We start from the raw sequence: 14,516 nt of genomic DNA, 5'->3' as shown, positions 1-14,516 counted from the left end.
AGAGGGGGAGAGGGAGAGAAAGTAGAGGGACAGAGCGCAACGCACGCAGAGGCGGTTGGAGGGGGGGGGAACCAAGTGACGACCACATCAGCACGAAATCTCCTTGTTGTGCCGACACGCTGAGGTCAACGGAAAGGAGGTCGCTGCAAGCTTCATTCCGCGGCCGCGATCTGCACTCCTTGTTTCTCCTCTCGCCCATCTAGCACGTCGATGGCATGCATGCAGTTGTGCAGGCACGGCAGCCGCTTCCTTCATCTTCAATGCTCTTTCTGTGCGTCTCTCGCTGGTCGTCGCCCACCGCGCACGGTTACATGACGCCTGATGAGCAGTCCTGCCCTTGCGCCCTCTGCGTACGCGCGCCTTTTCTTTTTTTTTCCTTTTTTTTTCGCTCTTAGGTACCGTTCTTTGCGCCTTTGCGTTTTTGCGCGTGCTGTGTTGCGCCGACCTCTCCACCCCCTCCGCCTCTCGCCACGTTCTACTTTGCCCTATGGTTTGGTTTTCATTTCTAGGAATAGATAGCTCTCCGTCTCTTTACTCGTTGTTCCGAAGAGGAACAGCAAAAAAAAAGTAAAAAAAGCAGGATAAAAGCTGATGAAGAATTGAACTGGACGAACGCTCTCTCCGCCACATTCTCCGCGTTCCTCTCTGCTCTTGTCCTCCCTCCCCCTCACGTTGCGTCACATCCTCTCCGCTGATCTTCCGTGCGTCATGCACATACAGACACCCGCATCTCCGCGGAGCAGCGAAAGGAGGGATAGCTCGCAGAGAGAGATCGAGAGGGGGGGGGGGTGGAGACGAGGAAGAGCCCAGAGAGCGCGTGAATGCACTACTGTGGACAAGAGATACATAATGAGAAGCGTGCGAGAAGGCGGGCGAGAGAGGAAAAAGAGGTGCGCGAAGCGATGAACGCCATTTTCGTTTTCGTTTCCCCGCTTGCACACGTCAGCGCGTGGCATGTTAGCATAAGCGGCTCTCTCTCTCCGTCTGTCTGTGTCTGTGTCGGAGTTAATGTTTTCCTTCTTTCTCGTGTTTGTCGTTTTCTCGTTGCTTCCGTTGCTCATTCTGTTTTGTGTGTGTGTTTCGTTGTCTCTTCATGTGTTGCCAATTTGGTGTCATCGGCTCTCTCTCTGTCTCTCTCTCGTGGCTGTCTTTCTGATGCGCAGGGGATTTTTCTTCTGTACTGTTTCGGTGCGTCTTTCGTCCGTACGTTTCTTGTCGTTTTATCTTTCTTTCTGTGCCTGTGTTTGCGCCGTTCTCTCATGCCCTGTTCAGTCTTTTTTTTTTTTATTTGCGTCGTGGCGTTGATGGTCTCTCTCTACCGGGTCGTCTGCGCGGGGCGGATGGCGCTGGTGCGGAAGCGTTCATTCTTCCCATGTGAGGGATCGAACATGTACGTTTGTGCGTGTATGCGTCGCGGCTTGTTTGGTAGCGTTTTTATATTTTTGTGTTGTTTTTGGCGCGTGTAGACACGCGTACACGTCGGTTTCTTTCGAAAAAAAAAAAAGAGACCCAAGCGACGAGGGGAAGGGAGAGCGCGCGAGGGAAGGGGGAATGAGCGGCGAAAGCGAAATGCTGGAGGTGCGCAGCCGACTTTTGGCTGCCCCCCCCCCCTCCCTCTCCCCCAGTGTGTACTTACTGCCTCATGCGACGAGGAGTGCGCTGCGGCTGAGCAAGCGTGCATGCCCTTGGGCGGAATAGGTGACATTGCAGCTGCGCTGAGAGCCGAGGAAGGGAGGGGATCGTGAGATGTTGCCCAGATTCTTGCTTCTCTCTCTGTGTCCTCCCTCTCTCCTGGTCTCTGCGCTCCCTGATCTCGTGCGAAAATGATAAAAATGTATGTAGTTGTGTCTTTTTGTATGTGTGTGTGCGTGCATGCGTGCGTTGCGGCGCGTGTGTACGGTGCATTATTCGTTGTTTCTTTCTCTGTTCTTTCTTTTTTTTTTGTGTTGATGCTCCGTGTGTGTCGCATGTGCGTTTTGGTTGTTCGCCTCCCCCCTCCCCGACAGCATCGGCTGAACGCGGTGCTCGCTCGCTGTTTCTCTCATCTTCTTTTTTGTGTCTTTTGTGGGTTCATGTGCACGTGTGGGCGTCTGTGTTGGCGAGCGTCTATGTCCAACGGTGTCCGTACGGGGTGTGCGCGGGATTTTTGTGCGCGAGAGTGCCTTTTTTTTTGACTTCCGTGCTTGTGCTTGTTGTGGTTGCTTGTTTTACTGTAGGAGTGTTGTGTGTGTGTGTGGTGTGGTGTCGCTCTGGTGTATGTTTGCTCTATGTCTCATCTGAGGCTCGCTTCTTTTTTTTCGTCTTGTTCGGGTGTCGTTGTACTGTGATGTAGGTGCCCCTGTATGCGTGTGCGACTTTTCGTCCCCCTTTGGCTGTTGTTGGTGTTCTCCCTCGATTTGTCACCTCATCCCTTCCCACCGTCGTCACTGCCCACGTTGCTCATGCATCATCTGCGCCAACACACCCACGACGGCACCAAACGTAAAGCCGATTCCGCTCTTCAGTGGCTATTTTTCTCCCTCCTTGGGTGTTTGTGCCACGCCCTCGCTTACTTGGCTATCGCTCTCGCTCCTCCTATCGGCACACACACACACACACATACACACACGCACACGTATATATACGCACATGTATGCACCGCCCCATGAAGCGAGAGAGATGAACCATGAACCAAAAACGAAGGGACGCACACATGCGCAAGTCCTCTCTTCACTGAACCCTCCCCCCCCACCCCACCTACACATACACAAACACATGGGCTCCGAGCAGGGCGCAGGAGCGAAGTCGGCGTGCCGTAATTATTTCAGTTTTTCTACAAGTCTGCAAGACGCCAGCACTCGTGAAAGGTTCTCCTCTCTTCCGTAATATCAACGGTGTCTATGTCCATGGATGTCCCGCCCACCTCCTTGGTTTCTCTTTCCGTTGAGGATGGACACGCCAAATAGGCAAGCGGGCATGATTGAAAGAGAAGAGGGGAGTGCCAAGGCGGGAGGGAGGGAAGGGGAGGGGGCGGCATACGAAAAAAAAAAGAAAGTGCACCGCTGACGTCGTGCATACAGACACAATGGTGAAGGAGTCGCAGCATCCGCATCCATGTTGTCGTCTCTTAAAGAGCGATATCAGAAGAGAGCATGCACGCGCACACGCACAGACACAGACACACACACACACAGAAAGAACTCAAACGTAAGAACAGCGAAAACAACAACCCACAAACACACACACACACACCAATCGAAAAACCTCTTCCGAACAAGCAAGCGGAACACGCCGCGAGGAGCTCAAAACGCACCCTCACCCCCCCCCCCCGGGGGGGGGAGGGATCGGGCAGGCAAGGCGAGACTCAGCATGCCTCGACAGAGGAAAAACTGTGACGGATCGAAAAGCGCAGTGACTGGAAGCTGGTGTGTGTGTGCGTGTGTGTGTCTGTGTGTGTCTGTGTCGCGCGAAAGGGCAGATGGGGAGGACAGAAGCGTCTAAAGGACGAAGAGCGGGAAGGGGAGGCGGAGGGAGGAGCGCATGTGGCGCACGCGCCTCATTCATCGCCCTTTGCTTGCGACGCCGCTGCCGAGGGAACCTGGCGTAGCGAAGCCTCTCTCTCTCTCTGAATCTCCTTCTCCAGGTGCCTCACCGCTACTTTTCTCCCCTGACTCTTCTCGTGGTGCGCCTCGACCCTCCTCCAGCGGTGCCTGCGCCAACAGCCGTCTTTGAGCCTTCGCCACGGCTTCCCCTTTGGTGTGCGAAAAAAAAGGCGTGAGAGGCGCGGTCTCGCGTAGCCCTTGCCAGGCAGTACACAAACGCATCCCTGCGTCTGGGCTGCTGTGTGCGCACGCCCAAAGGCCGCCGACAAGCGCAGGCGACTTGCAGCCGGCACGACCAGATGGCTGGAACTATCCTTGCATGCAACGCTCCACGGACTTCAGCCTTCGAGCTCAAACGTTCATGGCGCTTTCACCTCTGTCGCTGCTCGCAATATTTTCTCTCCGTTTTTGCACTTGAAACACTCTGTTGCGCGTTCTGGTGAGCGATTTTCACATGACCCTTCTACGCCGTCCTGCTCCGCGCGTGGCGGCACTTTTTTTTTTCTCCGTAATTGTCATTCACTGCCATGCAGCGGCGACGTCGACTCGATTCGACACCCCTCTGCCCCGTCACAGGCCTCCACCACCGCGTGTGGGGCGAAGCAGCGCTTCACACGCGCGCTACAAAAATGCCAGCACAGCCATTTCAGAACGGCCTGCGCCTCAAACTCCGCCCACCGCCCCGCGCTGCGCAGGTCGCCTCACAGCCGCTTCCCTCACCAGTGGGCCGTGTGAGGGCCCGGGGCGAGACAGTCGTTCAAGTGCCGTGGGCACCCTGCCCATCACGTGGATGGGCACAGACCTGTTCACAGTCGCAGGTCGCCCCGACGCCACGCCGTCCAGGGCACGGCCGCCCACATCAGCAGGGATGCATCGCACTCGCCTCCCCCCTACGTCGTAGGCACCTGACCCGGTCACCACCTCAAGTGGTTCGGCATTTGGCAGGGATATAGGAGGGCTGCTTTGGCCTCCTCCACCCACACAGAGGGTGCGGGGCCGCTGGGCCCTGAGATGCCACGCGCGGAGGTGTGTGTCTCTCCTCTGTCATGAGGGGTGCTTGATGACCCTACAGTGCAGGGAATACACACATTTCTCACTTCTCTTCCTTCACGACTTTCTGACGGAGCCCCCGTCAAGACCTCTTCGGCACTCTCCGTCTCCGATACACGGAGATGTGTTGTTGCCTTCTTCTATTTTCGTTTGCCTCTGCCCTCATTGCCAACATCATTTCTGCTCTTATCCCCGGCACATCGAAGACCTGTTCGGTGTGTCGGCCCCGCATCCACGACGACAAGGTGGTGTAGCTGCCGTGCGGCCTCCTGTACGACTTCAGTCATGCCATTCGCCGGCTGCAACGCCGAGATGGCCATCGGCGCTGCGGGGCTGATGCTCGGCAAGTGGCGAAGGAGCTTAGCAAGGATACCAAAAAGGAGGCGCCAAGGGCTTCGAGGCGGTGATGAAGTGAGCGGCGAGCACAGGCGTCGCACACGACGTCACACGTCTGCTCTTCTGCTTTGCAGGTCTCGCCTGCGTATCACCGCATGTACGTGTACATGGTTGTTGGCGCGCGCGGAAGCGTGGCCCGTTCTCTTACTTAAAAAAATGCCACTTCTCTACGCTCCTACCGTATTCCTTCATTGTCTTTCTCTCGCGTCTCGCTCCTCTTCACGGCTGTGGTGCGCGGCTGGCGGTGCGCTTCGCATGCTTGACCATATGCTTCGCGTGTATGTGAGGCACCTCCGCGGGCCATGCCGCCTCCTTCCACCAAAAGAAATGAAGAAAAAATGGATAATATACCCTCCTGCTCTTCGAAGGTTTCTTACCCACCCCCTCCCCGCCTGTGTTCTTTTCTTTGAAACGAGCTTGCTGCTTTTCCACTCCACAGCTCAAACCCTCCCCCTCCTAAGTGTGTGTGAGTGCGCGTCTTCCTTGTTTTCTGTCTCGCCACTGCACGGCGCGCTCATCGGAAGGAGGCGTTTTCACGCCTGCGTGCGAATGTGCTTCATCCCAAAGTAAGGATTGGCTTGTGGAGTGGCAGAGCGAGCGAGCAACGAAATCTGAAAGGGACTCGACGAGGTGCGGGCCCCACGCAGGTGCACTCGTATATTGCGTGTGACAGTGGTGAACATGGTACTGCGACCAGGCCCGCTTTTGACCCGCCTTGCGCTGAGGAGCCCAATTGAAGTCGGAGTAACCGCCCCCCAAATACCAGAGATATACGCTTGCCCAAGATGGTTTTAGCAGGTGGGCTTGAGGGCAGTAAAAAGCACCTCCAGCTGCTGGTTTAAGAGCCACGACTCCTCTGTGTGCGCGGCCGACACGCCCATTATTGGCTTGCAGCAGATGCGTCTTCTTGCCAGAGGTATTGGGCACCTGTTGCCTCCGCTGCCGCTCCATCGCCACCCTTGGCTCTCCACTTGTTCTCCTTCTCCTTCTGTTTTCGTATTCTGGAACTTCACTCGTGAGCTCATCGGCGCCGCAGCAGTGTTCTTCTCAGTCGTCTTGTGCACCACTAAGACGCCACCGTTCCACGCGGGCGCCTGCAAGGAATGCTAGGAGGTCTGCGTCCTCTCGCTGCAGCGACCAGGCGCACCGTTGGCGGCGCCGTGGTGTCTCCAGCATTAATCACGCCCTCTCGCGCTCTCAGTGTTCGCACAGAGGATTTCTTCAGCAAGGAGGCTGTCAGTCACGCCCGCCGCGTCTCGTGGGCGCCGCACACGACGGAAAAGAAGGTCGGTGCGTTCGCCAAGCTGTCGCGCTCCAACTTCAACGATCCGCTGCCCGTCAGCTTTCACAGCGAGCCGTACTTTGAGGAGGAGATTGAGGCGTACCGTGCGCATCATCGGCCCGATGTGTACGTGTACAAGTACAACGTCTCTCCCACCCATCTGTCTCTTCGCGAGTAGCGTGGCAGGAAGGGAGGTGGGGGGGGGGGAAGAGGGTTCGCACGTATCCAGGGGGTGAGCACCCGGCCTCTCTTGCTCAACGCGCGTTGTGTCGGCAGCGCTCGATTTTTCCTTTTTTCGTTGTTTCTCTTCGGTGTCGTTGCCGACTCCAGTGCTGTGCGGTGCAACACGGAAACACAGAGGCAGGAAGCGGCGCGATGGCGAGGCGCCATCCTCCACGGTCGGCGCTGGATTTACAGTGTGCCATGTGTGTGGGATCGCTGACATGAACGCTTTTTTTGTCGGTGTCGTTTTGGCATCAGGAACGTTGGACCCTCGTGTGAGTGTGCGTTGTCTCAAAATGTGCGAAGTGGTACTCTGTGCTCCGCTCTGCGTTGGAGGTGGTGGTTGGCAGTGCGTCTTCAGCGATGGAGAATCGCGCAGGGAGGCGAAAGGGGTGTAGCAGACGAATTTCTGTCTCCTTCTCCGCGCCTCCCCCGCTTCTGACGCGCTTCTACAGTGCTCATTACTTGCCGTGTGCTCTGCTCATTACCCCCTTTTTCGCCGCCGTTTCTCTGCACGCGCTTGTCTCGCAGTGGCGCAAGACATACCTGTATGCGTAGACATCCGCTACAGAAGGGAGGTTGGCGACGTGTGGCGTCTACGAGCGCGTTTTTGGTTTGCTCTACATCTCTCTCTTCCTCCCTCTTTCTCGTCGCGGCACCTCTCGCAAACTGTGCGCTCGACGGGCGGGCCGCACGGCACACGCGCACAGTGTCCATTGACGTGTGTCGTACCCGTGAGTCGATCCGCTTTTTTATTTCTTGCTCCACGTTCAAGCATTCGAGGCTCGAGGTGGCTTTCTCCTGCGAAACGCGATGCGTGCCATCCCCTTGGCCCTTGCAGCGCAGAGCGCGACCACGCTGTTTGCTGCGTGCGCTGCGCGACGCTGCTTCCGAGAAGGGCGCGTCAGTTCGCCAGACCCCAGCCCATCACCTCATGGGACGCCAAACGGTGCAACCGGCCCCGCCGCTTCTACGTCTCCCTGCTCCTCGCCCACCTCTTCAAAGGTGGCAGCCACCGACAGTTTGCAGCTAGACGACACAGATGAGTGGATCTTGTCGCTTGTGCAGCGCTCCGTCGAGGGCGGTCGTCAGTCGCAGGAGGCTGCTGACTATTTCCGCAGCATCATGCACGACGAGTCGGATTTTCGGCAGTGCCTGCTCGAGGCACGTCGGCTGATGGGCGGCCAAGAACCAGAGAAGCTCACCCGCTATCAGCAAAGCCAGTTTGCCGACCGTTTAGGCACCTACATGAGCGGCATCGCCAGCGATAAACTGCGCCGTGCACACGCAGAGGAACAGTCGACGAAGCGCTACGTGCAGGAAGGCACCCCGACAGGGGAAAACTACTGGTTCGAGGCGGGCAACACGCTTTCCTCGCCTGCCGTGCCCGGATTTGTGAAGGATGATATTTTGAAGGATATGCAGCGCGAGCGCACTGCGAAGAGCCCGGCGTTTGTGCAGCCAGCTGAGGAGGGGCAACTCACGGCCAAGGACGACGACTACGCGGCCCACGTCCGACGGCAGCGCCACAAGCTTCTGCGCGACGCCGATTGAAAGGAGGAAAACGAGACAAGTGGTGTTGAGCGTCTCGGCTGCTGCGTGAGTGGATGGGGTCTGTTGTGCGAAATTATCGGGTGCGATTTTCGTGTCTTGGCGCAGCGCTCCTTGAGAGACGCTTGCAGAGCGCATGCGCGGACTGCAGGCAAACACCTCGTCAGCATTGGCACGTAGAAGTGGCTCTATGGCACACTTGATCGTGTGTGCGACTCGTCCGCAGTTTTGCTTGAGTGAAGAGAAGGTGCATGACTGTTTCAGTGCGTTGGGTGCCACCGCAGCAGGCGGACGAAGCGGGGGCGAAAGTGTCGGCTGCGAGCTTCGGGGTGGGGTGGGGCAGCGATGCACATGCGTGCCGTTCCTCGTGCATTTTCAGTCCTTCTTAGTCTCCTCTCTCTCTTTGGCTCGCTTGCCGCTCAGGAAGCTTGACAGCGCACACCATCACACTTGAATCAATAATACACAAAAAGAAAAGAGGAAGGCGGGTTGAAGGGCGGGCAGATCCTTGCTGCTGCTGCTGCTGCCGCGGCTTCTGCCAGATTGTGCGCTAGGCCCTCAAAAGCTTGTCCCCTTTCTCGCTCGGTTGCCACGTCGCTCGGCAGCGCGCTGACCTTCAGGCGTTGCGCAGGCACATGGAAACGCACTCACGTATCTTTAGTCCCTGAAATCATGGTCCCCGCACGGGACATTATTCAGTACTTTGCAGATCGTCACACCGCTGCAGTGGCGACGGCGTTTATTATCTACGTACTCGTTATTGCTTGGTGTGGGAATACGGGCGCGCGCGAGGTGCAGCAGCGGACCGAGGCCGTCTTTCGACGTCTTCACAGCACCGATGACGCCACATCGTCCGCAGGACCGACTTTCTTCACCTCTGCGGTGACGCAGATCGTGTCCGTGGCTGTTCTTCGACTAACAGACGCCGACGCAGAGCTGCTGCATGGCGGTACTCTCGATCGTGTATCGTCACGGGCCGAGAGAGAGCAGCAGTTGCTCTCCCTCGCATCTCGCTGGCAGTACTACTTCGCCGTCGGCGATTTCACCCTCATCTCGGCTTCGTCGCGCTTGACCGCCAGTGGGATGCTGAATGAGTGGATCGCGACGCTGGGTTCGGTATACCCAACATGCGTGTTCGCCTCTCTTGCGGGCGGCGCTGGGTCTGAAGACACAGAGGATGACAGACAAGTGCTCATCCTGCCCTCCGCCTGGCAGTCGCACCGACGCGCGTTGATGGGCGATCAACACCAGCGGTCTCTACGCGTCCTGCGTGTGCACACGCTCCCGGCTCCGGAGCGACTGCGGGAGAGAGTGGCAGCGGTGGCGACAGCAAGTAATGAGGGCGATGGCGGCGCCAAAGACCCCCTCTTTGTCTTCGTGTCGGAGAACGCGATTCGCAAGTGGTCTGCTGCCGTGGACGCTGCGGAGCTGAAGCGTCCGCCGACGGAGCGGTGGCGCAGCGGAAAGTCAGGCCTCAATGCGTGGGAGGAGCTGCTACAGATAACGTCGATGCCGCAAGCAGCGCTTCGTGCCGCGGTGGGCGCAGCTGCCGCCCCACCTTCTGTAGTTGATCCCTTGCCGCCTGACCTCCGTCGTCGTGAGGCGCAGCTGAGCAGGAAGATGACACAGGAGTCGTTGACATCGGCGATGGACGCGGCGCAGTACATTCCGCGGCTTGCCATGGACCTCGCTAACACCTACAAGGCGCCATACGTGATCGTTGCTTCGTGGTGCTCCTCCGTTGGTACCTACGGCTGGAATGGAACCGGCACGTCAGGGGCCAGGACTGAGGACCAAGCTCTGGTGCTTGTGCTCTGCTTGCAAGACAACGAGCTCTTGGACATTGTACCCTCAAGACAGCATGTTTCGAGACTGCTCCAGCAGTAATACCACACGCTCGTGTGGCATAGGAAGCTGTTGTGTGAGTTTAGTGTCGACTGTTGGCCGTTGGCTCGCTCCCCCCTCCCCCGTCTTCGCACCACTGCACGACATGACAACGATGCTGCCGCTGCTCCAGCCCTTCCTTCTCTCCACTCACTTTCCATTCGCCTAGCAAAACAGCAGCAGAGCCGCGCCGTGAGCGAGACGGGTGCGCGGACATCCTTGACCTCTTTCATACCCATGCATGCTTTCCTTTCTTCACATGCGCCGTGCCGGCTGCCTTTCTCACGGATCGGACAGCGGGCAACGGCAGAGGAGAATGAGAGCGCTTGCCCATGATACGTCGTCGCCACCGGCTCCGTTTTTACAAGCATCACTCCTCCGCCCGTATGGGGCGCCGCTTGTATGGTAGGGTTTTGAAAAGCTTTTTGTTTCCTTTGTGGCCCTTGTGGCTGCCTACTGCACGCGCCGTTGGGCGGTAAGGGAGCTGCCTCTTTCCCTTCCTCGAAGGCCGATATCTCGCTTTCTCTGTGTGCGTGTCAGTGCAGCAACCCTCCTTCCTACTCGCCCTCTGGACCGACCTCCACTACCGGTCGTCTTCTCGCCTGCTCGGTCCCACGTTGCATTACCCAGACTTTCTCTCCTGCATGCCTACCGTTTCTCTCCGTGCCCGTTGCTGCTCTCTTTGTCTCTCATTCTCTCGCAGGCATGTTAGCCCATCGTCGGGACGAGCCTTGCCGTCGCCAACACCCTCTCCAACGCATTCCCTTTGGTGTGTGCGTGTGTATTCTGTTTTTTTTCTGTTACCGAAGCGTGCTGCGCGCTCTTTCTTACGGTGCTCACCCTCTCTCCTTCTCTCAGGTGTGCCCTGCCAAACTCCGTCGGTGCACGTTTCTGCTCAGCCTTCGCCTCCGCTTTTCTTTTTTTCCACTTGGTGCTCTTGCGCTCGATCTGATTGAAAAGTTTCGTATCACTCTTGTGTGGAGGAGTTGCTGTGTGTGTGTTTGATCGCCTCTAACCCGCTCCCCCCTCTCTCTATGCGTGAGCCCACTTCTGCTAACGCTTTCGCTATCGTTATCCGCGTGCCTCTCCCTCTGTCTCGGCGCAGACAAGAAGCGGTCTACCTGACATCTTGGTGAGGGTTCGTGGTGTGGTCAGGGGAGGGGCGAGGGTGTGAGGGCGCCTTATCACACGAGGGCGCGGCGTATTCACGCGCAAGGGTGCGGCACAGCGGCGCAGCCACAAGACCCGTGTACGGTGTATCAGTCTTATCAGCATCCGGCGCACAACCCAGCGACTCAGTCTCTTCGAACCAAAGAGTAGCCGAACGAGATAAGGACGCGAGCGTCTGGTGACTTGGTGGCTGAGCGTTCTGTTTTCCACGCCGGGACACCACTGGAGAACTCAGGCTGGTCGCTCACCCGTTCCGTGCTGTTTGCCATCGACGACAGCGCTCACAGACACAATGCGGCCATAGCAAGGCCGGCGGTGCCTCCAAGCGTGGACGTCGCAGAGTGTGTGTGTTGGGGGGGGGGAGGCTGGATGTGTCGAGTCACCGTCTACCCCCTCCCCCTCGCTGCGTGGCTGGCGCTATGACTACCGCGGCGCGCGAAGGTTTCTCTTTATGTCCATACTCCGTCCTCCGACGCGTGCAACAGTAATTGCTGCCCTCTCTCTCTTCTCGTTGTCTGCATCTTTCACTACTCTCCCATCGTGGGAACGGCGACGTCTCGGTGGTGCTTCATTGTTGGGTTGTCGTGCGTGGTGCCTCTCCTTCCCCAGCTGAGCAGAACACTTCCGACCGCTCTCTCACGCCGGCGTGACACGCGCTTTCTCGAGTTCGTATCGTCTCCCTCACCGCCTTACTCCCGGACGCCTGCACTGCACCGCTTCTCCTCTTCCTTTATCGTTTCTTTGTGCGTCCACGCAAGCCCTTTCCACGCACGTAGGAGCACTCACCAACTCTTTTCCCTTTCACGGCCATCATGGGAAAGAACCCGCCGAAGTGGCTGCCGGGCGAGCGCGTGAAGGAGACCATTCTTCTGCAGCGCAAGTCCGTTGAGCAGCTGCGTGCTGATCGCGTGCTGCGTAAGGATAAGCTGCAGGAGCGCCGTGAGCGCCACAAGAACAAGTTAGACGCGAAGCGCAAGCGCAAGCTTTCGACGAAGAAGTTTATCTCCGCTCAGACGATCCTGAAGCACGCGCAGCGCAAGGAGAATCAAGGACGCAAGTTCCAGAAGATCGGCGAGAAGGTCGAGGGCCGCCGCCGCCATGTGAATTTCGGGGAACTGAAGAAGCGGCTGCGTGAGAGCCCGGTACGGCTCGTGGTGCGCGCGAAGGGGTCGCAGATCCCGCCGGAGGTGGCGGCGGCCTTCAGAAAGCTGGGCCTTCTCAAGATCTACTCGGCACGCCTGATCAGCCTGACGCCACGCACGGAGAAGCTCATTGAGCAGTTGACACCCTTCTCGATTGTTGGCCAGCCGGACAGGGCTCAGGTGGAGTCGCTCCTTCGCACCCGCGGCTCCTTGTACAACGAGGAGACGCAGACGAAGCGGCTCATCAGCGGCAACCTGCTGCTGGAGCAGGCACTGGGCCAGTACAACGTGCTGTGCATTGAAGATCTTGTAGAGACCATTGCCACGCATGGCGAACACGTAGAGGAAGTTCTCCGCCACATAGCGCCCTTTGACTTCCACCCGCCTCGCCAGCTCTTCATCGAGCGCCACCGTTCCGTTCACCAGAAGCTGGAGATCGTCAACAAGCACTCCTTCGCCGCGTACCTATCAGACCAGCTGCAGCAGATCACGGTCGAGAAGCAGTGCAAGACTGCTGCTGCGGCGAAGAAGTCCACGACGGTGGCTGTGAAGCGCAAGGCCGCCTAAAGCAGTTGGATTGTACAGGATGCCAGAAAGGAGGCGGAAGGAGAGAGAAGCGAAATGGGGAGGCTGTGGTGGACGTTGCTACGATGCAACGCGTGATGATACCCCCTCCCCCCTCCCCACTCCATTGTGTATGTGTAAGTGCGCGAAGCGGCTCCAGTTCTTCATGCTGTATGTCTGGCGCGCCGGCCTATCGCCGTATGGATGGGTCTGGGGTGTGGCTCTGTGGAGGGTGACCAACCCGGCCTACTAAACATTGCTGTAGCGCTTGTTGCTGTGCCTTGTCGGCACGTTGAGGTGCCGTTGACGAACAGCATGCCATCGGCGGTTTCGGATACGCGGACGAATCTGCTTTCGTCGTTCTTCGGTGGAAGCCGTCTTTGCGGCGCGACGATGAAAGGGGCCACGCGAACGGACATGTGCGGCGCTGCTCTGCCCCTCTTCTTCCGCCGTTTTCTTTGCTTGGGTTTGTGTGTTGTGTGGGCCGTGTCGGCATCCCCTCTTTCTTTGTCCTCTGCCTAGTAAGTTTCATAACGGATACGACTCCCACAACGACGAATAATCGTCTGCACGGCACAGACAGCGCGTGTGCACCACCCGACACCACCACCAACACCGTCATGAAGTCGCGGCTGCCTGAGCTCAATAGGCTTGGCCATGTGTGTGAAGGCGATAGAGGAGGGAGGCTGTTTTAGTGGCGCGTATCTCAGCAGGAGCTGCTCTACCCTGAGCGTGTTTATCGCTGAGCTATAGCGTCATCTACCGGTGTGCCGGTGGTGGTGTTGGACGCGGCGGAGGCGAAAGAGAAGACAGAGGGACCAAAGCTATCCTAATTCGGCTGCGCCTGCTCTCTCTCTGTGCGTGCACTGTGACTGCGTGTGTGTGTATGCCTGTGCTAGCGTGTCTCTCCCGCGTTGACCCTACACCCCGTCACGTACATCGCACACATGTCGGACGCCTGTCGATTGTTAATGGTTGCTAACACACGTGCCACTTGCGCTTGCATGCAGATAAACCTACACGGAAAGATGACATAACAGGCGGGGCTCTGAGCATCGGCGTGCTGAAGAGAGCATGCGTTGCGGTGGAGACGTGTTGGGTCCACGTCTGGGAGAGCGAGAGAGCGCGCGCGAGAGAGGAGGAGCTTATCACTGTGCCAGGCGAGGAGAGAGCGAGAGAGGGGCGGTAACAAAAGAGGGAGGGGCGGCGATGTGAGTGAGAGCTGGGGGAGCGTGGTGATTTTGGGGCGGCCCGGCGGGCGCTGGAATGCCGTGTGACATGCTGTGGTACCGGCGCAATCCAGGCGACCTTGACTTGGCCCGTGCATTTGAGGCTCCCCCTCCTTGCACCACCCGCACCGAATGCGAGATGGCATGCACATGCCCTTTGCTTACCGAGGGAGCTGCGGGGTCCTCTCCCGCGCCCTTGTACTCTTGGTGTAGGTGTGTATATGCGTGCGTGGGGGCCTCTCTATTTGTCCGCTCGCTTCACCACGCCTCGGCATACAAGGACTGCGTGTGTAGCGCTCAGGGCCACTTGATGAAGGCAAGTACTGCCATCGCCTCATCTTCTTCCTCCGCCCCTTCCTCCTGCCACCTCTCTTACTCTCGCTCGAGCAGTCGGTGTGCTGCGCGTCACACACACGCTCCCTCTCTGCCAAGAGGCTCACAGCGT

The 14,516-nt window shown here is 58.1% G+C and overlaps 4 protein-coding genes across 4 annotated transcripts; all 4 read left to right on the top strand.

Moving 5' to 3' along the window:
- Positions 1-6,130: 6,130 nt before the first annotated feature.
- On the top strand, positions 6,131-6,487 carry LDBPK_180260 (hypothetical protein, conserved; the record flags this gene model as incomplete). Its single annotated transcript, XM_003859992.1, has 1 exon — positions 6,131-6,487. One exon carries the CDS (start codon positions 6,131-6,133, stop codon positions 6,485-6,487), a length of 357 nt encoding a protein of 118 aa, XP_003860040.1.
- A 1,169-nt stretch (positions 6,488-7,656) lies between these two features.
- On the top strand, positions 7,657-8,085 carry LDBPK_180250 (hypothetical protein, conserved; the record flags this gene model as incomplete). Its single annotated transcript, XM_003859991.1, has 1 exon — positions 7,657-8,085. The coding sequence occupies one exon, from the start codon at positions 7,657-7,659 to the stop codon at positions 8,083-8,085; it is 429 nt and encodes a 142-aa protein (XP_003860039.1).
- A 669-nt stretch (positions 8,086-8,754) lies between these two features.
- Positions 8,755-9,969, top strand: LDBPK_180240 (hypothetical protein, conserved; the record flags this gene model as incomplete). Its single annotated transcript, XM_003859990.1, has 1 exon — positions 8,755-9,969. The coding sequence occupies one exon, from the start codon at positions 8,755-8,757 to the stop codon at positions 9,967-9,969; it is 1,215 nt and encodes a 404-aa protein (XP_003860038.1).
- Positions 9,970-11,948: 1,979 nt separating this feature from the next.
- LDBPK_180230 (60S ribosomal protein L7, putative) lies at positions 11,949-12,845 on the top strand (the record flags this gene model as incomplete). Its single annotated transcript, XM_003859989.1, has 1 exon — positions 11,949-12,845. The coding sequence occupies one exon, from the start codon at positions 11,949-11,951 to the stop codon at positions 12,843-12,845; it is 897 nt and encodes a 298-aa protein (XP_003860037.1).
- Positions 12,846-14,516: the final 1,671 nt, after the last annotated feature.

The sequence above is a fragment of the Leishmania donovani genome, chromosome 18 (assembly GCF_000227135.1).
Source record: "Leishmania donovani BPK282A1 complete genome, chromosome 18".
NCBI lineage: Eukaryota > Euglenozoa > Kinetoplastea > Trypanosomatida > Trypanosomatidae > Leishmania > Leishmania donovani.
Note: the sequence above shows the minus strand (reverse complement) of the source record. Positions and strands in the feature narration are given on the sequence as shown.